Source organism: Sarcophilus harrisii, chromosome 2, assembly GCF_902635505.1.
Source record: "Sarcophilus harrisii chromosome 2, mSarHar1.11, whole genome shotgun sequence".
Taxonomy (NCBI): Eukaryota; Metazoa; Chordata; class Mammalia; order Dasyuromorphia; family Dasyuridae; genus Sarcophilus; species Sarcophilus harrisii.
This window is the reverse complement of record NC_045427.1, coordinates 131940373-131967703: the sequence shown is the minus strand read 5'-3', so window position 1 is coordinate 131967703 and position 27331 is coordinate 131940373. Positions and strand designations below refer to the sequence as shown.

At 37.0% G+C, this 27331-nt stretch overlaps 1 protein-coding gene across 1 annotated transcript; it reads right to left on the bottom strand.

Moving 5' to 3' along the window:
• Positions 1-1648: 1648 nt before the first annotated feature.
• LPL (lipoprotein lipase) lies at positions 1649-27331 on the bottom strand. Its single transcript, XM_012540031.2, has 10 exons — positions 27100-27331; positions 18172-18341; positions 13637-13816; positions 12536-12647; positions 11350-11583; positions 10070-10312; positions 9249-9369; positions 8518-8700; positions 6676-6780; positions 1649-3753 (listed from the first exon to the last, which is right to left on the bottom strand). Coding segments are annotated over exons 1-10 (1422 nt in total). The 5' UTR covers positions 27173-27331; the 3' UTR covers positions 1649-3752.

The window sequence follows — 27331 nt, the reverse complement described above, 5'->3', positions numbered from 1 at the left end:
TCCTTCTCTTCATTTACACAACTTCTACCCCAGGTCTGTTTGCCATCACCTTTCCTGATGGAATGTTGAATCTTCTAGTTGTTCTATCTCCACAGAGTTACATACCTAAAAGACAATGTGTAATGTTCAGTCTAGCTTTCTGGGGGACCTAGGGACCAACCTTGATCTTAGTGCAGGAGTTCTGGAGGTAGGAGAGTCACCAGGAGGATGGTCAAAGATAGAATGTCTCTCTTCCAGTCCTTCTTAGCCCTTGTATACCTTATTGTAATTATATCATTATAGCATACTGAATATGTGTGAACTAGAGAACCATTACATCAACATACTAAGTACTAAGTATATCTGTGAACTAGAGAAGCATTATTTCATTAATTCCACTGAGTTAACACCTTGTTTCAAGGTATTCTCCAGAGTTCTGGCCCTCTAAAACAATGTTGTTCCCCTGCTCAGAAATTTCTAATAGCTCCCTATTACCTGTGTAGAAAAAGACATAATCCTAAACATGGGATTTAGAGGAGGACCTGTGAGTTGACAAGTTACAGGGAATTGTTGGGTGATAAAACTCTTTCAGTGTAGATTGGCATGTCCTCTGCAGTTTCAGTTTTTGAGTTACTTAGAAGCTGTCTGCCATACGGTTCTTGCTTCAAAATCTTCTCCTCTAGTTCTGTTTGACATGATTTTTCTTCAAGCACTCACTCAGTATTAGATGGATTTGCTACATAACCTTTCATCTCCCTGCCTTTATACAAACAGGTGGTCTCTCATATTTGAAATGCAAATCTTGCCCACCTCTGACTTATAGCCTTCCTAGATGCCTTCCAAGTGCAGCTCAAGCACCTCCTCCCATAACTGACTTCCTCAATTGTTCTTACTCTCTCCTCACTGAAATTACTCATTAGTTATTTAATTGTGTGTTTGTTGTGTCCCTCAGTAGAATATAAGCTTCTCAAGGGTTGGAACTTCTTAATTCCTGTGTTTTCCTGGCACCTTCTATATAATGTTTTGTATATTATTTTAGTTCAGTTGTTCAGTTATATCTGACTCTATGACTCCATACTGTCCGTGGAGTTTTCTTTACTAAGACACTAGAGTGCTTTGCCATTTCTTTCTCCAGTGGATTAAGACAAATGGGGTTAAATGACTAGCACAGGATTACATAGGTAGTAAGTATCTGAGGCTGGATTTGAACTTGAGTCTTGATTCCAGGTCCAGCACTCTATCCTCTAAGCCATCTTATTGCATCTGCCTTACACATAGTAGGTACTGAATAAACTTTTACTGAATTGACTGTCTCTTTATTTCCATAAGAGCCACCATGACAGAAATCTCTTTTCTGAGCTTGTATTTCTTTTATTTCAGAGGAACATCATACCAATTTAAAAAAAAAAACAACTTTTTTTTTTCTATATAAATGAAAGGCTGGGCTTGGATTCCATGGTAGCTTAAAGGTTTTTTTAAGTAGTTTTGAAGAGCATATATTGGAGAAGGCTTTGTGCAGGTATCACTGTGGTAGATTTTTGTAAGCTGTTTTGTAATATAGTGAGAACAGAGAAGGTGCTAGGTAAATGTGGTTGAGTGGAATCAATTCCAGGAATCAGTGAATTCCTCTCTGGAATGGCATTAAGGCAAATAATGACTTACACCATAGTAGAGTTTTGACCATTTTTATTAAAAGCAGGTTTTACTTTTTCACAGAGTTAAGAAGGTCTTTTTAATGAAAAGCTCAGTCTACTGCATTATTTCATAAGGCTAAATTTGCTTCAGTGAAACAATATCACTATTAAAAATTATTTACAAAGTTAGCACCTCATGTATATAAATGCAGATAGCCTTGACACTCTTGTCAATATATACAAACTACCTTTACATACACACACACTTTCACACACACACATACACACACACACATGCACACACGCACATATATTTACAGCTAATAAATAACATTTAAAGCCAAATCATATCTTGCATGTGTAGACATTCTTAGAAGCTGGAGTTCTAGGTGCTGTAGACCAGTTCACTATCGGTTCTAACTTAAATTTGTCTTTGCTTAAAAAAAAAAAAAGAGTAGACTTCCTTCCAATTAGTCAGTTAGTGGTGAAGGGGAATGCCAGCAGCAAACCACCCTGCTCTCTTATTTGTAGAGAATTCATCCCAAACCAATTCTTAACAACTTTAGCCTTAACCTACATTATTGAGGCCTGATTATGTTTCTGAGTAGAGACCTAGACTCTATAACCTTCAGAAGTGTCTCCATTCTAAGACAGTCTGCATATCACTTTTTAAAAACCTGCTATCCCATAAGCATAGTAAACACAAACTCTTAAGGAAAGATCTATCTAGGTTCAAGGGAGAGGTTCACAGGATGAATCCTCCAGCAATAATTTCAATCTTTGATCCTTCTCTCTTATTGTAACACAAAAGTCTTTTGGGAAAAAAAGAGATCTAGTTTACAAATAACTGTTTATTAACTCTCTGCTGATGATTTGAAAACCTTTAGTTGTATTTGTAGTTGGTTATGGTGATACAGAAACATCATCAGAGCATTTTTCCTTTTTTTTTTTTAAGAGCACTTTTTAATATTTCTGCTTGTTGTAATTAGAAACAAACAATTTGGGGGAAATGAATTTTCAGAGACTTGTGTGAGGGCAGACCATAGAGACAATTTGGGGTCCATCATCAGAACCAAGGAACACAGAGTGACTCATCTTTATTAAAGTTCTTATTTATTTCCAAAACACTGTTTGAGATGTGTTTGATTCAATCCATTTTTGGAAAGTGGCTCTTATTTAATGCTCTCTACTCAGTATAAAATAAACAAAACCATCACATTCTGAAAATTTTTCACTTTTGTAAAAAAAAAAAAACAATAATACAATTAACTTGCCATCTTCCTTTTTCATTCAGGTTCTGAGTGACATCAGAGGCTTCATGGGCTGTTTTCAAAAATGACTCACTTTATGGTCTAATGCTAAAATATAAAATTTGTTCAAATATATTTTTATGGAGATGCATGTATATGTGTATATATATATATGTGCGTGCACATACACACATATATATATTTTTTTCAAGATAAAGTAGGTAACTCAGTAAATAATAAACTAATCAGACTTTTTGAGATGTCTTTTGAACGTAGCATGAAGATGGATATCTGAGTTTTCAAAGGTTGAGTGCTCTGTTAATTAACATTCTTAAGTCATTCTCTCTCTCACTTAATCTTGGTTGTCTCATGAGCCAGATCCCTTTAAGAGTCTTTCAAAGAGAGAGGGGAGACTTTTAGTCAGGCAAACAGGTGGGTCTGAACTGGTTGTGAGCAAACCACAAGAAACCGTTGGTTCTACTCCATGCAAATGTTAGAAATCTGCAAAATACATCACATGAGAAAATAGACTAGTACCATAGGATGTAATTCATATTTGATCTCAGTGTGTCCAGATTTCATGCCTTTCACGAAATGGGCTGTCTTTTCAGTTAAGGTCAAGTGCTATTTGACCATTGTATTTCCTCAAATTAAACATATTGGTTTTGGTTTTAGGGATGGATTTTTTTGATGTTCTGAGACTGTCTTCTCTAATAACTAACAAGGAAAAAAGAGTTAATGATAATAATACAGCTGGCATCATAAATACTTGGATGAATCCATTTCCAAACACCCAAAGCATTAGGACTTAATTTAAAATCCCACTTTCTTCATTTGCTTCATTCCTTGCGAATAAGTGCAATTCTTCTTCCTTCAGGCTAATAAAGTTTCTGAAAAACAAAAGAAGGTGGAACTTAGAGTTATATTCAGTAGCAGGACCATAAATTTACAATGGGATAGTCAAGAGAGGATGTAATCCAATTTTTTCATTTTAATAACAAAAATTGAAACCCAGAGATGGAGAGTTTAAAGTTACCCAAGTAATAACCTGTTTGATATCCCATTCAAGAAATATTTATTAAGTGCTATACAAGAAAGACAGTGTGGAGTAGTAGACAGAAAGATATTTCCTTTTAAGGTTTATTCATACTACTTCCCTTTCACACATTCCTGCCAAATTGATCTGCTGTCTATTCATTATCTATTCAATACATCATCACATTTCTACCTCTGTTTTTACAAAGATGGTCCCTCATGTCCAGAGTGTTCTCCCTTCCCCCTACTGCCTCTTAGAGTCCCTTACTTCTTTCAATGAAAGCTGTGATGCTATCCATTCCTATCCATGCCTAGCAAAAACACTTTGTGCATAGCAAGTCCTTGATAAATGAGCTGAAGAGAGAAGAGTACAATTAATGAGTTATTAGTCCAGAGTACAGAAAACAAAACAAAAAGGGGCTTAAAATCCTTCAATTAAGTTCTTACTATCTTAGAGAATAACATCTTAATAATTATGCAAAATTTAGGAATCACTTCATATTTTTTATGTATGGATTAATGGTTAGTGTCTAATTCTCTGAGCTAGAAGATAAGACTTGTGGTGAGTCTGTGATGAGGTGGGAGTCAGTTTGTAGACAACCAGAAACTTAAAATACAAGATAATTTTATTTAGGCTTTCTGGGGAGAAAATGTAGTTTGATTCAATTACTTTTAGTTCAAGTTTATATATATTGGTGGAGGTGTCTTGAATGTATCTAAAGCTCAATGATCTAGAAACAAGAGTGATTCAATGGGCTCAGCAAGGCAATTCCTGATACTCTGTAAATAACTAGAAAATAGCATCATTTCACTCTTAGATTTAGTTAGATTATTACAGAAAATTTCACTTGATCCAATCATTTCTGCAGAGAAAGACACTAGTTTTCAGAAAATTAAGGAGCCTGGCCAAGGGTATATAGTAATAATCTAAAGCAGATAGATACAATGGAAAGCATGCTGGCTCTGGTGTCAACCACAATTCAAATCCCAGCTTTTTCAGTTATTGCCTATGTGATCTGTGAAAAATCATGCAAGTTCTTTGAGTCTTAATTTCCTCATTTCTTAAATGAGAGGATTTTAGACTAAATGCTCTGTCAGGTTTATCTCTATGCTTTTTTGATCTATATATCTATGATTTCAGCTGAAAGTAGAATTCAGATCTCCTGACTCCAAAATCTACTGGCTCTTTCTGATATACAGTATAGCCTTTTCAACTAACATTTATTCACCATTATTTGTTTTTCTTCAATCACCTACAGATGTCTACTCTCATATTCAATTCTTGAAAGAAAAATATAAATGTGTGCATTGTGGTTCATTTAAAAAATCCTACAGATGGGTGCATCTTTCTACAAATGACAAGTGGCTGATGATAAGTTTGAAGAATGATCTACGACTGTTTAAAAGCAAATATCAAGTTACCTCTGACCTGTGATAAGTACAATAAACAAGACAATGAACCCATTACATTTGTTGAATGAATGAATAAATCAATCAATGATATAGTACCAGTGACACATTCCCACTTTGAAGAAGAATGTAATTTATCTATTCAATTCAACAAGTTCATTGGCATTACTATCAATCCATATTAATATAAGCTCTTTGACTCACATGATCTCCTCATTAAAAGACAAATATACCTAACTGCAAATGGGGTAACCATAACAACATATTTAACCTGTATACAATTCTCCTTCGCTATATAAATGTAGAAGGAGAAGGAAGTCAGAAGAATAGTGATCATTTTAGGGAAAGTGTGTTATTTCCAGTTGTTTGTTAGAGAATTGGTTTGTGTCACATTTTCTATATTACCTCCTTATATCTCTGCTAAGAGTGTTGAGCCAGTTCATATTGGCTTGTGTAAGTTAATCATTAGGTTTTTAGCATGAGCATCTATGTATCAGAAATTGAAAAACTCTACAAATTAGGACTTGATTTATTTTGTTGTTGATAATGATGACTGCCTAGAGTTAACAAAGTGGTGGGGGAAATGTTAATAATTCAGACTAAACTTAAAAGTGTGTGGACTATATTTCCCCATTTAACAGCACACCTCTGCCTGTGATCCATAAGATTTGAAAACTGGCAGGAGAATATGTAGGAAAAAGAAAATAGCCTCTGTCAAGAATTAAATAACATTGTTAAGAAAGGTGACTCATTTGATCTATATTTTGAATGAAAAGTTCTTTCTGGAAAGATTCTATTGATGATTCTTATGTAGATTGTACTAAGAATAAATAAGAGAAGAGCCAAAAAATTAATTTGAAATGGAATGAAAAGAGAAAACAAAGAACTTTCTATGGTTTCATGCCACTACTTGCACAAATTTTAGATATTCAGAAGAAGGGATTCCAGGGTTATTCTTCTGTTTCTTTCATTAGGATTTGGGGAAAGAGCATCAAGTTTGATACTGCTAGTGAGATGTTATTGAATTGGGACTTGTTACCTACCTGAGGGTATTCCTAAGGTACCTTGAAACTGGTAAAGTAAAAGACATAGTATTTTTTCTTAAAGACATCTATGAAAATGGTGGAAGAGAGAACAAGAAAGGAAAGAAAGGATGGGGTATAGCAGAGAAGGAAATGCTAAATACTCATAAGAATTTTTAGAACATAAGCAAATCAACAAATTACTGTCACTACTGAAAAGCTATGGTGTTCCAATGAAGAGAGAATTCCAGGAGACTTGGTCAGAAAAATGGCATTGTTAGACAAAATTCCTTATAGATTATAAAATGTAAGGAAATTCTCAGTGATATATTTTGTGGAACTTACCAGACAGCCTTTTTGCTCAGAGGTTTGTCATAGCATTTCACAAATACCACAGGGTCTTTTCCTTTCTTCAGATGGGAGATTTTATCTCTAGAACAGAAGACGACCCTATGAAAGAAAAAGATGAGGATATGTTATGGGACTCCCATCAATTCTATACAATGAAATCAATCAAAAACAGTCAAGTTAGTTTCTGCAAACATTGCAATAATCAACAATCATGTAAACCTAAATCTTTTCCTCCCTTTATTCGAAGTTGTTTCGTTATCTCAGCAAATGAAGCAAATTACAGAGTTACTAAATTCAAGGCTGGAGGATTCCAGGCCTTTGACCATAGCCTATAGCTAAATAAAATGTTTGATGAACAGTGATGCAGCCTTTATTTAAAGACTCCCAGCAAGGGGGGCACCTCCTATTTCCCAAAGTGGGCCATTCCATTTTTAAATAAATGTAATTGTTATTAATAACATTAATGTCATCCCCCTTTGACATATCAAGATTTGTTTCTTTGCAATTTCTACCAATGACTTTTAGTTCAATGTTCTTAGACCAAGAAAAACAAGTCTATTGCCTTGCCCTTGGGGATAGTCCTTCAAATATTTAAACACAGTCAAATATTCTCTTCTCCAGGCTAAACATCGTTAATTGCTTCTACTGATATTTATGTGGCTTGAATTGAGGGCCTCTCATTATCTAGATTGAGAATTGAGTTTCAGTCCTATCTCAGAAATATTCTGACTTGAGCAAGTAACCTTTAATTGTTTTCTTCCTGATTACCACCTCCTGGCTTCTGGGGCTTCCTTCAAGTCCCATATAAAACTCTACCTTCTACAAGAAGCCTCTGCTAAGCTTTCTTAATTCTAATATGTTCCCTCTATTGATTATTTACAATTTATTCTGTACATATCTTTTTTGTACATAATCATTTGCATGATGTCTCTTCCATTAAACCATGAGCTATCAACATTAATACCTGGAATATAGTAGGCATTTAATAATTGTTTGTTAACTGACTTAATAGCTCTGCAATCCACAAATTGCAGAATGGGTATTGATTCATATTGGTAAAGGGAATTTTCTCATCAGAAGTTCTCTCCTCTAAAGAAATCACAGACGTGAATTTAAAAAAAAACCAGAAACATTAAAATCTTACCACAAGTTTATCTGAAACTGAAATTGCTAAACATAATTATGCTGCTCTAAAGTTTCCAAAAAGCTTTATGGAAAATTTTTTGCTAATTAGATGAAATCTTGTAAAATATTTAGCCTCTATTCTAGTCATTCCAGATATAGGGGGAACTCACTGAATTCCACCTTTTCTAGGCAGTGTCTATGAGGAACCATATTATAGAAAAAGCAGGGAGTTAGAACTTCTGGATTTCTAACTCCAATCTCCTGTTGATTTAATGTACCAAACTCATGGTGTGGAATCTGGCAGTATTATCCCTTTCCCAGCATGTTTGTGAAGGAATTGTTATGAGAACTATTTCTAATGAAAATGGCTCCCTTTAGAGCAATGCTGAATGCCTGGGTTCTAAGATCACAGAGAAAAAGCCGGAATTCTTAGGAGTCTCACCCAGCTCCCTCATTTTGCAGATGAAATATGAAGGTCTAGAAAGTCTAGATGACTTTTCTAAGATGACATGGCCAATGGATCTCAAAGCCAGGATTCAAAAGCAGGTCCCTGGACCATTAAGTTACTGTCCCAGGTCACCTTCAGGGTCAACTGCCTGTCTGCCTAGAATGAATGCAAATTATGGAGTAGCTAATCCTTAAACACCTTCCCCTTCCTACTAAAGTTAAAGAGAACCTGAAATGAAGTCAGATTAGATTAATTTTAGTTACTTTTTCTGAGTTTCTCCTGCTTTGACTCTGATTTTCTGGATGCCAAAGCCAGTGCTGCTCCACCAGTCAGACCAGCTGAAGAAAGAATCGCTTTTCCACTGCAGTTTCACCATGAGCAGCTCGCCAATATCTATCTCCGTGTAAATCAGGAAGGAGTAAGTCTGGTTGGTGGACATTTCAGGCCTGAGTAAAAATTCAACACGAATTAACACATGCTTTGAGGTCTGCTTCAAAGTTAGGGACATCTGACCTCTAAACTCATAGGGAACTCTCACTATATTTTGTGTATTTCAGGTGGCCTAATTCAAGGCATTAGATTTTTATATGTCAACTATATAAGCCTTATTCATTAGTAAAATGGAGAAAACAGTACCTGAAATAATAACTTAACAAGTTTACTATGTTCAGATGTGATAATATATACAAATTTTATAAACTTTAAAATAATAAATGTCAATTACTATATTATTGCATAAGGAAAAGAAATACATTTAAAGTAACAAAAAAGTTTCTAGTTATTGAAAAAAGTACTTTATATAAGCAGTACTTTATATAAAAGCACAGGGCACAGGGCAGAGATTAAAGATCTAGTTTCTTGAAACAAATTGGGGTTTCTTGGGTTACTAATAACATTTGTGTTGCTCAGACTTGTAGTTATACAAGGGAGCTCTCTAGGATTATTTATCTGTATATGAAACAAGTTTAATTTTTCTTAAAAGGTTGCTACTTACAGAGTAATAGAGATTTCTTCACTTTCTGCTATCGTGCCATATAGAGAGATCAATAACACCTGGTTGGTCTGAGTCACACTCTCAGTTCCAAGAAAATGTAATTTCACCTGATAGTGGAAGACTGAATAGGAAGAAAGCAGAGAATTACTGATTAAATATTCTTGAGGGGTCCACAGATAGACAACTTGAAATCAGACCAATTAAACCAAGTAAACAAGTGAAAATGAAACAGAAAATATTTATTAGCATGTCCATGAAATTCAAATCTATTTGGATTATCTGGATATGTGATAAGGAAAACATAAAGGAGAGGCAACCATGGTAAAGGGGAAAGGGTTGGATTTGGAGTCAGATGACCTGGCTTAAACACTTTCTATCTTTAGGTCCGGTATTTATTTTCTCTAGCCTCAGTTTCCTTTTTTTTTATAATTAATGGGATGAATTAGATGACTCCACTGGTGCTCTTGCAGTTTTATGTCTATGATCTTCGAAAGCATGGGGCAAAGTTTAGAGAGGAAAAGATTTTCAAAATGGATTTGTTTAAGGGAATACAATAAAATACAACATATTTTTGTTGAGTTCTACATGAGTTTTGTGTAGTACTAATGAGAAAGGGGGGAGAGAGAGAGAGACAGAGAAAGAAAAAAAGAGAAGGGAAGATAAAGAGAAAGGGAGAGACAGATTGAGAGACAGAGAAAGAGAGAGAATAGGCTTAATAATGGTTATCAAATATAGGAAGGAATGACAGATGAATAATAGCCAACTGGCTTTACATTTCCATTGAGGAAGTGTTACCATTTCTCAGGAAAGGAATATCCTACCTTTGTAGGGCATCTGAGAACGGGTCTTCAGGTACATTTTGCTGCTTCTCTTGGCTCTCACTTTGTTGATCTCATAGCCCATATTGTTGCATCGATTCTTCCTACAACTCAGGCAGAGCCCCTTCTCAAAGGCTTCCTTTGAACTGCAGCGGTAAGCCTTACTAGGGTTTTCTTCATTCAGAAGGGAGTCAATGAAGAGATGAATGGATCGTTCATGAGAACATTTCACCAGCTGATCCATATCTTGAAAAGAAAATCATAACCAAAAAAAGTACTCTTTGAAAAGAAATTCTCACTCTCTAGAAAGTACATACATCGTGTGATCCATATGCATGTCTAGATTTCTGTGTGGTGCTGAGTGAGATGACGCTAGAATCCCTCTATAGTTAGGTGACTACATCTATCAACTTTCAGTGCTCAACTAGGATTCCAATTTGGGAAGGAAGAATAACATTCATACAAGATACAAGGAGGGAAGTAAATTTTACAGAAGTTGCCTTTCTTTTATAGAGAATATTCCACCATTTAATTCATTTATTTATTTTGCTTCAGGACACTGCTAACAATATAGGTAGTCTATGGTAGTGGATAGAGTACTGGACTTGGTAACAGGAAAACCTAGATTCAAATCTTGCCTCTGAAACTTTCAAGCTGTGAAACCCTGGGTAAAGCCATCCTCTAGTTGGGTAAGGACTGAGGTACAGTAACAGAAAGCAGGTTGGACTTGTAGTTAGGCAACGTGGGTTGAATTCTGGCTCTGTGACCTTGGACAAGTTAATTAAACTTTCTATAGACAATCCACTGTAGCACAATCTGAATCTGAATTTTGGAGGCTAACAGGACCTCAGAGGCCATTTAGTGCAGTTGAACAATGACCAATAGGTCTAATCTACAAAATAAGAGCTGGATTATAATCTGTGCAGGTAGTGTCTCCATACTGGGACTTCCCTATACTAAAGATCCCACAGCTTCTCTGTGAATGTTCTCAGAAGACTTAACAGAGCATGATGTAATTATACAATTCCATGCAGAAGGCAAACTCTGCCTTCTTCTTCTGAGTGTGACAGAATTCAATTAAAACTCTCATTTGACCATATTAAGTATACGGGTTGATAAATGGTACAAGAAACTGGAAGGACTGAGCATTTGTCAAGAAGCTATCTCATCTCATGTGGATAACAATGAAATTCACTTTCTGGGGGATATGGAGGATGCTATTATCACCAAGGCAAAAATTAAACAAAAAAGATAAGCTTAACCTCCTTCTGGTTGACATTTACCTCCCAGACCTTTTGTTGCAATTTGGTTAATAGCATCAAAAAGATTACACCCTGGTTGAAAGAAGCCTCCATTAGGATAAATGTCAACATGTCCCACTGGCTTCTGGATTCCAATACTTCGGCCAGGCGATCCTCGAGTAAAGGTGTGCAATACATCTACAAAATCAGCATCATCAGGAGAAAGGCGGCTGGTGGCTTCAGCATATTCAAAAGTAGGTCCAGCGGGATCTAAGCCTAAATAAAATAAAACCAAGAGTCACCAGCTACTCAAGTCTAGTTTTTTTCCCCCATAAGATTACTTTATTTTATAAGTTAAGTCAACACTGAATTTGAGAATTAAAATTTAAATGGCAGCAATGTATAAAGGGTACTAGTTGTATAGTCAATGGACCTGGACCAGAATCCTGCCTGTCAATGGGTCCTCAGGCAAGTCAATGAGTGGATCTAGGATTCAGTTTTCTCATTTAGAACCAGCTGATTGCACAGTTGATAGAGCAATGAACCTAGAAAACCTAAATGCATCTCTTGTCTCATACACCTAATAGTTGTATAACTCTGGGCAAATCATTCAACTTCTGCTTGCCTCAGTTTCCTCAACTGTAAAATGGGGATATTAACTGTATCTTACTCATAAAGTTGTTGTAAAGATCAAATGATTTGTCCTTATAGCAGGATGGTTTATAGCATCAAAAAAAGACTACATCTTAGTTGAAAAAAACTTCCATTAGGATAAATGCCAACAGGCCCCACTGGCTTCTGGATACCAATATACTTGGCCAGGCTATCCTCAAATGAAGGTGGGTAATACATCTACAAAATCAACATCATCGGGAGAAAGGCGACTAGTTACTTAATCTTACCCACAATTTAAAACTCAATTCAAATGTTATCTCTTCCAATATTCTTCCCTGTCCCCAATTAAAAAATTTTGTTTTCATTCCTCCTTTGATATTTCGGTTAGCTTTTGTTCTCTGACCATGTTAGAATCATTCACAATGGAAAATATAGGCAAGACAACATATGTCCCATATTCATCTATCTAAAACACCCCTGCTCTAATGGAGTGTTTCTGCCCAATCCTTAACATGTCCTTACCATCTAAATTCCCCAGATAACATGATCATGGCCTCCACATTACTCTGATTCTCCTAGAGAACTTGGGGCTCAATCAATCCTGTCTCCTTACCAGTAATTCTGTTAACTTTTTTATTTGTCAGACTTCCTGCAATGCCAGCAGCATGAGCGCCAAGGCTGTAGCCCAAGAGATGAACGTTGTCCCATGGGTAGTTGAACTGTTCCTTTAGAAAAAGAAGGAGAAAATATGAATTCCAGAGCTCTTGGTATAATCACAAAGTCAAAACAAACATGGAACAAACAGCCAGGTCAACCATGAACATGTGAACAGTGAGGGAAAAAATGAGGATTACTCCAAATGAATTATATTCTTTTAAATTTTATATGTCCCATATGAAAGAGACAAAAGCTGCTCTAGTTAGGTAGAACTTAATTCTTTTCCCTGAGTTGTCCAAATTCGACACTTGCCATTATCAGTTTTGAACTTTCCCTTTTTTTTTCCTCTTTAACTAGTTTCCTCCCAAAGTCCTTTCCCTCTTTACTTCTCCTATTTAGACCAATTCCTAACAATGGTCCAATCTTTAACTTTTACAGAGAAGGAAACTGAGGCCTAGGGAGGGCTAGACTCCAAGTACCCAAGTCTTCTGACCCCTAGCCTTTCACTCTCCTCCATGCTGCATGGATTCTCTTGACCTCAATTTCCCCCCCTGATTGGTTCCATCCTACTCTAGGCTTTTCCAGAGTGTTGGCATGTTGTTGTCCCCAAAGTGCTTAGGATAGAAACGTTGCCAAAGACCAGCTGTATGTTAACTTTGTGAAGGAAAACAAAATGGCCCTCTTGCCCTTTCAAAGGGAATTTGAATTTTGACTATGGAATTTTAAGCATAAAGTAAATGAATAGGGTGTGGGTTGAGAGGGGGAGGTTCTTCCCCATGTCCCTGAAATGACTCTGTGTAGGTGGTTGCCTATTGTACCTACTTGGTCTCAACAAATCTGCACACTGGGCAGGGCAGGGGAGGACAGAACTACATTTTTATCAAATAATTTCATAAGGATAAATAATGACAAAGCTTGAACTTTTTAGAAAGATTTAAATTGTTCTTGAGGAATATACATACAAGTGAAAAAAAGAGGAATACTGACTAGGGTTCAGCTCTGGAACCCATGGCCAAGAGAACTCTACCACATGTTATACTGTTTCATGTATACTTACCGCCAGCCAGTTGATAAATCTGGCAACATCTTGTCCTACCAGCTTTGTGTAGCCGGCAGATACTGGATAATGCTGCTGGGCTCTCATCAACCAATCGACTACAATGACATTGGAGTCTGGTTCTCTCTTGAACAGAGCCCCTACAAGTTTCGGCACCCAGCTCTCATACATTCCTGTCACCTGGAAAAGAAAACAAAGATGACACATTTACATGATATTTTTGAAAAATAGCAAACTACAGTTTGCTACAAAAAAATAGGTGATTCAAGCTATCCATGGTCCATATGGTCCACTGGGATCATCCAAAGTCAAAAGATGTAAAAGAAGACTCCTATAACATTGGGTAAATTCCCAGTGGAAGATTTCTGGGAAGATGAGGATAATAGTAGGACAATTAGTTCTGGGTGGGCTGCAGTTTGGAGGAAATACTGAAATCAAGGAACCTTGTGGCTCCATACACCCTGGCAAAAAAAAATCTCACAAGACTGGCTAAGTCAGATAAGTGACCAACAAGCCTCAAACCCATCAATGAGTTAAGGGAATATCTACCCTGATCATGTGTAGATTTTCCCCAGTGGAACGGATAGATAAAAATAATTTGTTCCAGTGGCCATGAAGGCGGCTGACGCAGGTGCTGTGGAGTGCTTAGAGCTTGGTCAGACATCAAAGATGGCAAGGTCACCCACTGCATCCTGGACCATTGCCATTATTCTTGACTTCTGCTCTGTCAGTGGACGACTTTGTGCAACTCTGCCTCACTTAAATCCAATTCACGTGCAAGTCAAGACATTACCTGCGATGTCACTGGTCCTCTCTGAAAACTTAGGGTGACAACAACCACTGTCACCAAAATCAATGAAATAATGGCTCCCTCATAGTGTAGTAGAAAGAAAAGGGAGAATTAGTAACAGGGAAACCCATCACTTATTAAACAAATGTGGTCAGGATCTTTAGTTCAGTCCAATAAAGATTTTTTAAGTGCTTACTGTGAACAGACACTGCATGGAGTATTGAGAATGCAAAAATAAATACACAATGGAGAAAGGGAAAGGAATAAATATTGATATAGCACCTACTATGTGCCAGTTACCATGCTAAGCACTTTTTTTTTTTTTACAAATATAACCTCATAACAATCCTATAAAATAAAGAGTTATTATTTCTATTTTACATTTGAAGAATTTAAGGCAAATTAAGGTTAAATGATTGGCCCACTGTCACATAACTAGTAAGTGCCTCAGACTAAATTTGAACTCAGGTCTACTTAACTCCAGGCCAAGAACTCTATCCACTGCACCACTAATTGCTTGTGGGCTTTATGTTCTAGTGGAGAGTTAAGACATGAAAATAGTATGAGGAAAATCTGGAATTGGGGAACATGAGAAACTTAACACAGCAGTGCATTTTCACAGAGGGGATAACACTCTGCACTGTAACTTTAAAACATTCTAGAGGTACAGACAAAGAAGGAGTATATTCCAGATTTGGGCAAGTACAGAGAGCCAGGGGATGGTTATTTCCAGTCTAGATGGAATTAACTTGTTTGTGAAGAGGAAGATATGAAATAGGACTAGAAATGTATATAGGAATCTGAATTTCCTGACAGAGGAATACAGACAGTCACTCTGTGTCAAGCACATCATGATCTCCTGGTTTGTTTAGCAAGTCTTTTTTTTCCAAGGTAAATCTTTATCAGCCTTAATTAGAATAATCATCCTGAGCCCAAATAAATAATGTCTGATTCCATTATATTGTCCTCAAAATTGGTTTAATTCACTTAGTAAAATCAGTAACTTTGGCAATTGGGAATATCTCATTCAAATATTTTATTCATTTCTACAACTTTTAGTGTAGCAAAATTCTCTATTTTTTTGTCCCATCCAACTCTACACACAGACTAGGTTAATCTGTTATGTACCAAGTTCAGCTCAATTCAGTGTAAGTGAGCACCCATTAAAGATGAGGTAGAAATCATCCTTAAAGCCATTTCAAAAGTTACTCCCTGAAAACAAGGAGATATCTGTCAGTGTAGGAACCAGGTAGAATAGTGATCTCTAACTCCAAAACAAAGGGTATTTGGTATCAGCTGGTGCCTTGTGTAACTGGCTTCTATCATGCTAAAATAGCTTTTATTTTTCCTGGGACACAATCTTCTTAAAGGAATCAAGAAGCTGAATGCTAGAATCATCACTGCCACTAACTGGACCTGAAGCAAGTTCCATCATCTCTCTGAGTCTCAATTTTCTCATCTGTAAAATGAAGGTAACAAAACATGTTATACTTAACCCACATAGATTTAGAGCAGGACGAGACATTCTAGGACATTTACAGATACAATACAGATCCCCTTCTTTTAAAGATGAGGAAAGTGAGTCCAAATAAGATAAAAGAACTGTGATTGGTTATATAACCTAATGTCATTTCAGGAAGCAATAGAAATTTTACTAAAGATTCTCTTAGCATTCTGCTGCTTAATCTTTGCATTTCCTCTGAGTGAGCACATTGGGCTGCTTAGACATAATTAAAAAGGTCTGCCCTTCTCTCATTGTCAGCGTCTTCTTCTCAGATGGTGCAATAGTACCCTCAGCAGCAGCAGCCATTCAGGAGGGGGTGATGTCACTGGTAGAATGCAAGGTTAATCACTTCCAAAGGGAATGAGACCCTCCTCCTTCACAATGAGGTCCCTGTATTTTGGTGCTTGTCAGGCAGAATCCAGGCAAGTGGCAGGGCTCCAATACAGCTGCTTCTAAAGAGCTTCTGTGCTTGGTTATGTGTGTTCTACATACTAAACATTCTTTCAGCTTCTTCATGATAGAGCTGACAAAATCCCTTCACTTTCCTGCTTTGCACAGAAAGCAGTTTTCCTTTGTGAAAGCATCAGATCTGGCAGGAGAATCCTGTCTGTGCCTGACCTCAGGTGCCACAATTTCCTTGAAACTATCAACTTTTTCAGATTAGGTAAAATCACTAGAAGATAAGAAACTCTCAAGAAATCTCCTTTGCTCAAGTTGTTTGATATAGATAAACTTATCAGTGGAATGGGCAGCTAAGTTGCATTGTGGATAGGGCAACAGGATTTAAATCAGGAAGACTTGACATTTACTAGTTGTGTGACCCTAGGCAAGACATTGAACCCTTTTTGTAACTCCAAAGTCTTTGCCAAAGAAAACTCCAAAAGGGACCAGGGAGAGCTGGACAACCACAAATTAATCCAATTATTATTGGATAATAATACAATTATTATTGAATAATAATCCAATCTTAAGTTCATGTAGTCATACCAGGAGAGACTCATTGCTATTTTTCAGTCTTGCGTGTCCCCAGTTAGAATTTTCTGAGCAAAAATACCAGCGTGGTTTGTTTGCCATTTCTTTTGCCAGTTCATTTTATGGATGAGGAAGCTGAGATAAATAGGGTTAAATGACATGCCCAAGGTCATATAGCTAGTAAGTCTTTGAAGTCATATTTGAATTCAGGAAGATTACCTTCATGACTCTAGGCGTGATACTATCCACTGTGCAACTTAACACACAATAAACATTTAATAAACGTTTGTTGATCAACTGACTAACCCTCTTCCCTAATCCATTGGCTAAGGAAATGGTAAATCATTTGGCAAATCTTTGCCAAGTCCCCATGGATAGCATGGTCCAGAGGATCACAAAGAGTCTGATATAATTGAACAATAGACAATCTCTATATTATTTTTTTGTATCTTTTTGTTTTACAGAAGAGAATGCCAAGGGACAGTGAGTAAGTGACTCCTGACTCCCAGGCCAGTGCTCACTTGTTTGGATAAATACTAAAAGCAAAGTTCTTGTCAATTCAATTGAATGAATTCCTAAACATCAGAGGTTCCTCTTCTGTCTAAAACTATTTCAAGGTACACATTTATTTTTAATAAGCTAATATTTTATAATATAAATACAGTTTATCTTGTTAACAATATGTTTTATGGTAGGATAATAAACCCACAATATTTATTCACTATATTGACCATGCTCCTTTGCTCACATAATATTTATTACAATTACATTTCATTTGTGTTTATAGGAAAGATTCTTAAGTGGTGTAGTGAAAGAAAATGTGACTGGACCCACATTTGTCCATTCGCCTGGCTCTATTTTCCTCATAATCTTTTTTAGTATCAATTTCAAGGACCATAACCCTTGAAATTATGGAGGGATTGCCTCATAACTTGAAAAATAAAGATCATCACTTAAAAATCTTTTTAAATGGGCAATGAAAAGAGCAGGTGTCTTGAATTAACAAAAAGCAAACAAATATTTGAATCTGAAAAATTAAAGAGCATATTCCATGTTGAGGAAGCAAATTTATGCAAAAAGTACAATTAGCACATATCAGAGTTCTCACAAAACAACTTATTTTGTTTTGCTTTTGTTTTAAGGTAATAAAGAACTCTGCAAGAGCACTGTCCAAATATAAGTCCAATACTTGAATTTCATGATTATTCACTTTTGACCCTGGGTTCGTAGCAGCTCAATAGAGCTCTTTCTCTGGACCTGCTTTCTTACCGTCCATCCATGAATCACCACGAAGGTTTTGCTGCTATGATTGAAGTTACATCCAGCCACAGAATTAATGTCCCCAGGAACAAGATGGCACCTATCCTCAGTGATTTCTTCTGGAGTCCTTAGGGCAAACTTACTTTCAATATCGTTAAAATCTTCATTTTCTCTTCTTCCTGTTAGTGGAAAAGAAGAAGGATTAGCATTGTGTTTGGAAGGACTATGATATGAGTCTATCGACAAAAAAAAAGATTACTAATAGTTTCATCCTTTGCTCAAAGTAACTATGATGGCTCCCTACTGTCTACTCAGAAGAAGCTGATGGAGTAATGGACAGTCTAGAATTAGGAAGAACAAAGTTCAAGTCCAGCCTCAGATAATTTGACAGTTATATGAAAAGTGGGCATGTCACTCAATCCCTTACCAGTTCTCCAATCAATCAGAAACCATTCATTAAGGATCTATTTTGTGCCAAGCACTCTGCTAAGATTCTATGTGGCAGAGAAGGTGCTAACCAAAATGAACTAAATTTTCTATACTAAATGAAATACGAGGTCTGTTTTCTCTCTCTAATAACATAAACAAAATATACCATTGTGAAGATTCTGAAAAGGAGCAAACTTCTGGTCTGAAGTTTATAACCTGAGATTTAAAGCCTAAAAACAGAACCAATGCATATCTATAAGGGAAATCACAGACTTCTTTATTATTTGTTGGCAAATTACTTCTTTTTATTTTTTGCTAAGCTGTTTTCCAAGAAGTTAACAATAACTATATGAGCAGCATCCACGACCATTCCTAAACTTTAGCCAGTATAGTGACTTTGAAATTTTAGTACAGACTATTTATTTTTCTAATAAGAACAAAAGAATATTTGTTAATTTCACCCATAGTTAGATTTGTAAAGAGAAACCTGACAGACATCTGATAACAGAAACTCAAAGATTACCAAGGGATCTTAACAAATTTATCTCAATGTTATCTCAGGAAAGTCCAGTGTTTTCAGTTGTAATAATCTATTACCCAGATCTAATATTCCAATAAGTAGCTCATGATCAGCACTATATTTCCAACTGAAAACTGAAAACAGCATTTAGCATTCAGGGTAAAAAACCAGATTTAGCAAAGAGATACCCACATGGCAAAATTTAGACTTTAAAGAGGAGTCTATTCTAAACGGTGAAAAACCAGTTTTAATATAATCTTTATTCCAATAAAGGCCCAAACAACATACTTGCAATTCAAAAGTCAACAAAACATTTATTAATCTCTTTCTTCCCACCTTGTAAGAAGACTTATTTTCCAAGTCCCATGTAATTGAGAGTCTCCTGTAAGATGGGGAAAGAGAGTTGGCCTTGAGTTAGAAAGACCTGATTCAAGGTAGGGTCCTACCTACCTATTAGGTGTATCTAAAGGCAAATCATTTGACTTCATAGAGGTCTTAGAAATGTCTCTAAGGCTGTTAGTTACAAGAGTGTGGCAGCTCTGCTTGGATGAGAATAAGAGTCCTCACCTAATCAGAGGATTTGTTTAATTGAATTCAGACATCAGGAAAATGATGAGCCCTGCTAGGATATATTTTGGTTGGGAGACAATTCAGTAGTCTCCCTAAATAACTTATCAATATCTAAATGAAGGTCATGTTCTCATGACACAGTGCCCTCTACTTCTGTGTGGGCTCTCTGAGCACAGGCGACATGCGTTATTTTATCTTTGTACCTTCCCAAGTTATGAACATTGTGCTCTGCAAACAAAAATAGTCCATAATTTTCTATGTACTAGGAGAACATTCCCTGAATTCTGGCTCTAATGATTTAGATTTGAGCCTCCTTCCTCCAAACCAAAATAGATCCATGCTTACCTGCTTTCCTGAATTCAGTTGCTTGGTTGTTTTTGAAAAGAACCAATGACATCACAAGGGTGATACCTTGACTTTGAAATAGGGTGGATGTATAATAACCAAATAACTAAATAACTTGCTAAATAACTAGCAAGATTTAAAGAGGTAAAAACTAACTTATAGGATCTCAGCATAAAAACTAGGATTGTTGACCATTATTTGGTCCAATCCCCCAATTCTATAGGTAAAAAATTGGAGAGCTAGAGATGTGGATCTTCAGAGGTGCCATTCCAATAGTCCCACTCCTCCTTAACTCCAAGTTCAACAATCTTTCTACAAGAATAGGGTTGCTAACTTGAGGTCCATAAATTTGTTTTGATTTGTTTTTTAATATTTCTGATAACCATGTTTCAATAAAATTTCTTTCCTTTGTAATTTTATGTGCTTTATTTTACAAATTTAAAAACATTATCCTGAGAAAGTTTCAATACTGGACCACCACAGGAAAAAGGTTAAAATTCCTGAGCTAGGTATAGGAAACCAGTCACTGCTAGGCATCCAAGTCATGGATAGCTTAGATAGGCTAAATTCTTTTCAGTGAACAAATGAAATGTAAATGGCTAAAATTATCACTTATCTGCAGTTTTTTAGATACAAAGATAATTTAAAATGCAGTTTCTTCTTGGATAGCTGTGTCCTCCCTGAGGAGGAATAAAGTATTTAAACAATAAGCATTCTTTAAAATTTGCAATGACTGAAATTTGTAATTATTTTACCTAGATTATGTTCACTAGCTGCCAAAGTAATAAAATGGATAACCCCAAATAAGGGGACAACTGGGGGAAGGCATTTGATGAAATTGGTCTCCTGAATTCAACATTATCTCAAGACATCAAGACTCCAAATTAAATCTGTTTAATATTGATTATTCTTTTTTTTTTTTTTTCAGAAAAATAGCAAGGATTTACTGGAAGCAATGAGAAGGGTTAGTTTTTCACCACTTAAATCCTTAACAAGTTGAATTACTTAACATTTCTTACATCACTGGAGAAGAGGAATGGAGAAAAGACTGCATTTAGATAAGGATTTTAAATACTACTATATTTAGCTAATGAAAAAGAAAGTATTCATTCTAATACTTCCTCAGTGTCCAGATTAAATACAATAAACAAGTTGTTTTAAAAATCCAAACCATATATCTATATCTATATCTATATATACATATATATTTTTTTGATTTTTAAACCATTTCCTGTATGTGTGTGTCTATGTGTATTCATTCACATACACATTACACAGATAGCTCTATTAAGTATGCATTTTTGTGATTGAAAAACCTAAACTCTTTTGTAGTGACTATCTGATCATCCACCATCTGAAAAAACTTGGATTAGAGTAGAGGAGAAAAAATTGGGAAGAGTCCCATCAATAAAAACTGAAATCCAAATCCATTTATTCTCTTGGGTTTATAAACCCAAATAAAGTCTGAAGTTGTTTATATGAAAATGAAAAACAAATCTAGAAAGCTAAAATGCTTTGGTCAAAAATATGGGCAGAATACTAATTAGTTTGAGTCTGAAAAGTACTACCCCTACTTGTCTGTATATAATCAAAAAATCATGGGGGGAACATATAAAACTAGGAGGAGAGGAGCATATTTATATATAGCTCTTGAACTAACTGCAATGTAGCTAAATCAATCCATTCACCCTTCTTGGAGAGTCATGGCAAAGTGGGAAAGGAACTAGATTCAGAGTTGGAGGGCATGGGTTTGAAATTTGGTTCTTCTTAAAACCTATGTAATCTTGGGCAAATAATATAACTTCTTTTGGCCTCAGTTTTTGTATCTCTAAAATGAGAAGGTTGGTCTCACTTAACTAAGATTGTTCATCCATCCTTTATCCAATTGGAATTGAACTCAGTAATTCAAGCTTGCTTCCAAAAGCTAGGTCCATTCTGCTATAATTTAGGGAAAGTGTGAGGCCAATATTAAAATAAAATTATCTTGCGTAAATCTTCACACACAAGGTTTCATACTCTCTCTTTAGTGGGAGACACTTACTTCACCACCATGATGATCAAGAGTTCATGGGATCATAGATTTATTCTTAGACTGTAACCTCCTTTGGATGAAAGGGAGTTGTTTTGTATCTTTATTGTATCCTCATTATCTCTTTTTATCTACAACATAGTGGGCACATAATAGCAATAGTTGAGCAAAAATAAATTTATTGGCTTGACTCAACAAACTCCAGGTGGCTTATGCCTACATATGACAAGTAAGATAATAAGTATACCTAAAAAGATTAATTATTCAAGATTTTGTACTCCTGCTAATTATACCTAATTAGCTACATGAGTAGTAAGACATAGCCTATACATTGGCTATAGATTTTGACCTAATGTAGGGTCTCATAACTGAATGTGGGGGTTGTGAAATTATGATTTATTATCAGTAAATGTTTGATTTCTATGCTTATTTTGTATACCCATATCCCTAGGGTCATGTAAAAATTTCTTGGATGAAAAGAGTTCTAGAACAAAACACAAAATCTTAGTCAAACAAATTCAAATTTGTTTAAAAAAAAATGCATACCAGGAATGAGGAGATATACTAACTAGGGAAATTTGTGACACTGAACAAGTAATTTTTCTTTTCTTGACATCAAATGCTTCATCTGTAAAAAAATGAACAGTTTCTTTCAGTATAATGGGAAGCAAAATGAAGATGAAGGCAAAAAACTGGGTTTTGAATCACAGCTTGACCATTTACTACTTGTATGAATATGGGAAATCAACCTGATTTTCTGGCCCTACGTTTCTTCATTTGTAAAGCAAGAGAATTGGACTCACATTGGAACTCTAAGGTACCTTTCAGTCTTGAGTTCAGTGAATTGTTGAATCCTTTTCGAAGGACTGTCCCCACTCTAAAATTCTGTGAACATTTTTGAAATAAACTAGAACACCATCATGTACTTCAAAAGCCTTCCAAATATGCCTCCTACTTTGGAAAGGGAAGCACAGTGCAAATGCAAGCATAAAAGGGAAAAGCAAGCCCACATTTAAAGAATTTTTGACAAAGATTTGTTGTTCAGTTGGGTCTGACTCTTTGTGATCACATTTGGGATTTTCTTGGCAAAGATATTAGAATGATTTGCCATTTTCTTCTTCAGCTCATTTTACAGAAAAGAGAAACCAAGGGAAATAGAGTTGTGACTTACCCAAGGTCATTTAGCTAGTAAGTGTCTAATTAGGGCTGAATTTGAACTCAGGAAGATTAGTCTTCTTGATTCCAAAACAACTGCTCTAGCCACTATGCATTTCACTCCCTTCACTCCAAAAAAAAAAAAAAAAAAAAAAAAAAAAAATACATCCAAGTTAAAATGTCTCCTTTGAACAAAGGGAGTTCTGCACATTAAAATAAACTATAATTATTATTTATCAATACTCCAAAAACTTTGCACTAACAAGAATTTCGAAGTTATGGACTGAGAATGTTGCCATTTTTCTGGCCTGCTAAACTATTTATCCTCTGATGTCTTTCTTCTCACAGTCCTGCAAAGAAGTAGTAGTACTTTTAAACATAATTAGCAACCATTACCTCAGATTTCAAAGGATCCTTCCCCTTTCACGGTGAGGTCCAAAGACATTTGGTTAGCCTTCATTTTGAGTGTTTGAATTCCTTAAACATTAAGGTAAATTACAGACTGAATTTGTAGAAATAAGGTATATGTTTAGTATTGGAGGGGGAAAATAAGCTTTTTAAAAGGTTGTGAAGTTAAGAGAACCTAAACAAGAGGTTTACAGAATTAGGAATGGATCCTTCTCTATATAGTCAATTTTCTTTCATGTTAAAAAAAAAAAAAGGAATATACAGGATTGTGACTGAAGGGAAGGGGTAAATTTCTGACTCTATCATTACTCTGTCTCTTCCTCTTTCACCTCTCTCCTTTTCAATAAAACTATCAATTGGACTTAATTATATTCCCTCTCTGGGTCTCGGTTTCTTCCCCTGTTAAAGGCAGAGTTAAGTTTAAGTTAAGTTCTCTGGAATCTTATGAGTCTATCACCTATTATCTAATTAATCATTTGTTCAATTAACTAGCAAGCAGAAGAGGTAGTCTGGAGCAGTGAGTGGACAGGACAGTCATAAAGTCAGGTCTTAACCTGTCTCAGACGAATACTAGTTTTGTAACATAAGGTAAAAATCCATCAACATCACAATGCCCCAAGCAACCGTCTAAGATGGAAGTTCTTAATTTGGAGTCTAGGAACTCACTTTCAAAAATTTAACACGATTTCAATGTAATTATTTTGTAATCATTTATATTTTATTTTAGGCATTTACAAACATTCTAAGGAGGGAGTTGAAGGTTTCACCAGATTGCCAAAGGGGTCCATGATACACATAAAGAAAATTAAGAAGGAACTCTGCTGCTAGACAAGTAACTGAAAATGAGGTAGAAGTTGAAGGAGTTTCCATACTGGGAGTTTCTTGAAGCAATGAAGTCACAGGTATACCTAACCTCTTTCCCCCTCTCCACCCCACCTCCAAATGTAAGAACACATGAAAAATCCGTGAATCCACAAAAAATTCCCCTAAGTGACACAGTATAGATCTTCTGACTACAAATGCAGAGGTTACACTGAAAAAGTCATAGTGATTAGGAAGATTTAGGCATTTAGGTGGTGCAGTGGATTGAGCATTGATTCTGGAATTAGGAACACAAGTTTTACTTCATGACTTCAAATTCAGTCTCAGCAGTTTACTAGATGTGTGACCCTGGGCAAGCCACTTAACCTTGCTTGCTTCAGTTCCTCATCTGTTAAAATAAACTGGAAAAAGGAAATGGCAAACCACTTCAATATCTTTGCCAAGAAAACCCCATTAAAAAAATGGACTCACAAAGAGTTGGACGCCACTGAAAGCAATGAATACTGAAAACAACAAGGAGATCAAGCCTTTATTAAGTACTGCGTCCTTGCCCCCTTTGCAAGCTACTTTTAATTATATCTATGGAAGGAGTGTAACAGGAAAGGCTAATGGAGCCATTAAGGAGTTGGGAGACCCAGCCTTGAGGAGTGCTGTCATCCCCTCTAGAACAGACCCGGCTTCGAATTTGAATCCACAAAAGAAATGTCTTGATATCTTAAATGATCATAACTAGATTACACATTGAAAGTTCCAATGGCCTTCAGCAAACTCTTAGCCAATCCCTCATTTCACATAGGGATCCCTGGAGCAGTAAAGGACTTGCTCTCAGCATTTTTGGTCTTTTAAACCAAACAGTAAAGTTATTAGCTAAAACGGAGAGTTTATTGTACACACTTACTTTTCAATGTATATGGGGGGAGGGTGACTGGGAAAGGGCTTTGTGATATTACTAAACCTTTTATTTGATTGTTGTAAAATTTTAATTCAATCCAGTTTGTATCCTGTATCTTTTCTAGTGTTTTTCTCGAGGGAGACTCCAAAAAGCGACACATATGAGATCTTTCAAATATCGTATTGAACAGGACCTCTCCTGGTTTTAAACTTGAAAATGGGAATAAATTCAACCAAAATCTAATCGATTCCTACCTCATTAACAAGAGTTACTTCCCAATATCAAAATAAGTCAAATGTTCCAACACAGCCATTCTCTCTTTCTCTCTTACGCATTCATATATACATACAAAGACAGAGAAAGACAGAGAGAGCACATTCTAAACCCAGACTAGCTGAACTGGATGTCAGAATTTAATTGCAGCACGTGGCATCACATAGGGAATAAAAAGGTTCTCCACAGAATAGGAGCTAAGGAATTGCGAGGTCTGATTTTCTCCCTCCGCCTTTTTCTTTTTCCAGAATAATTCTCTAATCAGCCAGATTGTGTAACTCTATTATGAGCAAAGCCTCAAACCTGGAAGAAACACTCCTCACCACTATCCAGTTAAAGACAGACTCTCAGTGTCTAGCTCCGGATAATTTAAAACTTGTCGTGCTGCCGACGTAAGAGTAAAACCGTTCTGACTTGGTCTTGTCCCCACCCAAGCTCTGAAACCCTTTTTATGGATCCGATAGCCAACGGGAGCCCACGTGGCACGGGAACTCTAGCCCACCGGAGTAGCCTCCTGCGCAGAACTAGCAAGCACCTTGGTTTTGGAAGCTTGGGACGACTCTACGTCTCTTAAGTTGCGGCGGCAGAGCACCCCTATGATCGTGTTTTTCCTGGCCTGCTGTTATTTTCTCCTAAGAGCATCATAAGCTTTTGGGTTTGGAGATACTTCTATGAAAACTTCCCGTGCACCATCTCTATTTGCAACCCAAAGCTAAAGTATGGATTTTAAGCACAGGCTTTCCTTCCTCCACCCCCCCCCCCACCCCCCCAGTCCACATGGAGTTTGGAGAGCGCGCGAGTGCCAGTTTCTCTTAGAAATGCAGCCATCCTTCCCTGATTCGCCGCGCAGAAACTCCTCATTCTTTTCCCCGCCCCTCGGCTCTTCTGGGAAGACAGCCCTTCTCTCCAGCCCAGCCGCCTGAACTGAGCAGTGCTGAACTGAACCGCCGCCGCCAGCTACTACTAGGGTCACCTTGGCTGGCGTTCCTTTCATTCTTGCGCTCCCGGGGCTACTGGGTTACCGCTGCACACCACCATCCGGGGCCCTTCCCCTCCCACGACCCGCCCCTCACACTCCCCTAGACCATCGCTGGCCCATGCATTTCTCGAGCCGCTGCTGAGTAAGGCTTCTGACCCTTAAGCACCAGGAGCTGCAAAAGCCGGGGGGCAGTGGTCGCGCGGAAACCCGGAGCGATGGTAATAAGAATAAACTAGATCCACCGAGTTTAGTCCCTCAGCGGCCGAGAAAAAAACTCCACTACCCACCCCTGCTTCCAGGCGCCCGTCTCCCCAAGGGGCTACCAATTAAGAGTCCTAGCAAACTCCGTTCTACCCCGTACCCCGCTTCCATCACCATTTTCCTGGTATGCAGCAGGGCAGGCTAGTCCTTCCATCCTCTCTCTCTCTCCCTGTTTCTCACTCCCGCAGCCCAGCAAAGTTGCAAGCCAAGTTGGGTCTGCCCGGGAAGGAGCCCGGCCTGGAGATGAAACTTACTGTTTGAGGAGGCAACGGCCAGACTCTGGAAGCACAAACTCAGGACGATCAGAAGCAGCGCTTTGCCCTCCATCTCCGCACTCTTCTCTCTCAGCTGGCGCTGGACTGCACTGGCTGGGCTGGGGGAGGGCTGGGGAAGCCTCGGTGGTGGGCAGAGCAAAGTTGCCCTTTAAAGTGGGGAAGGGCTCCCGAGTCAGGAGTCTGACACTGTTGCTACTCCGGGGCTTCTTAT

Coding starts and splice junctions, on each gene's coding strand:
- LPL (XM_012540031.2), bottom strand. CDS start 27,172: ATGGAGGGCAAAGCGCTGCTTCTGATCGTCCTGAGTTTGTGCTTCCAG. Junction 13,817..18,171: donor TGGTGATTCATGGATGGACG/GTAAGAAAGCAG, acceptor TTTCTTTTCCAG/GTGACAGGAATGTATGAGAG. Junction 6,781..8,517: donor GCAGGAGAAACTCAGAAAAA/GTAACTAAAATT, acceptor TTTCTTTCATAG/GGTCGTCTTCTGTTCTAGAG.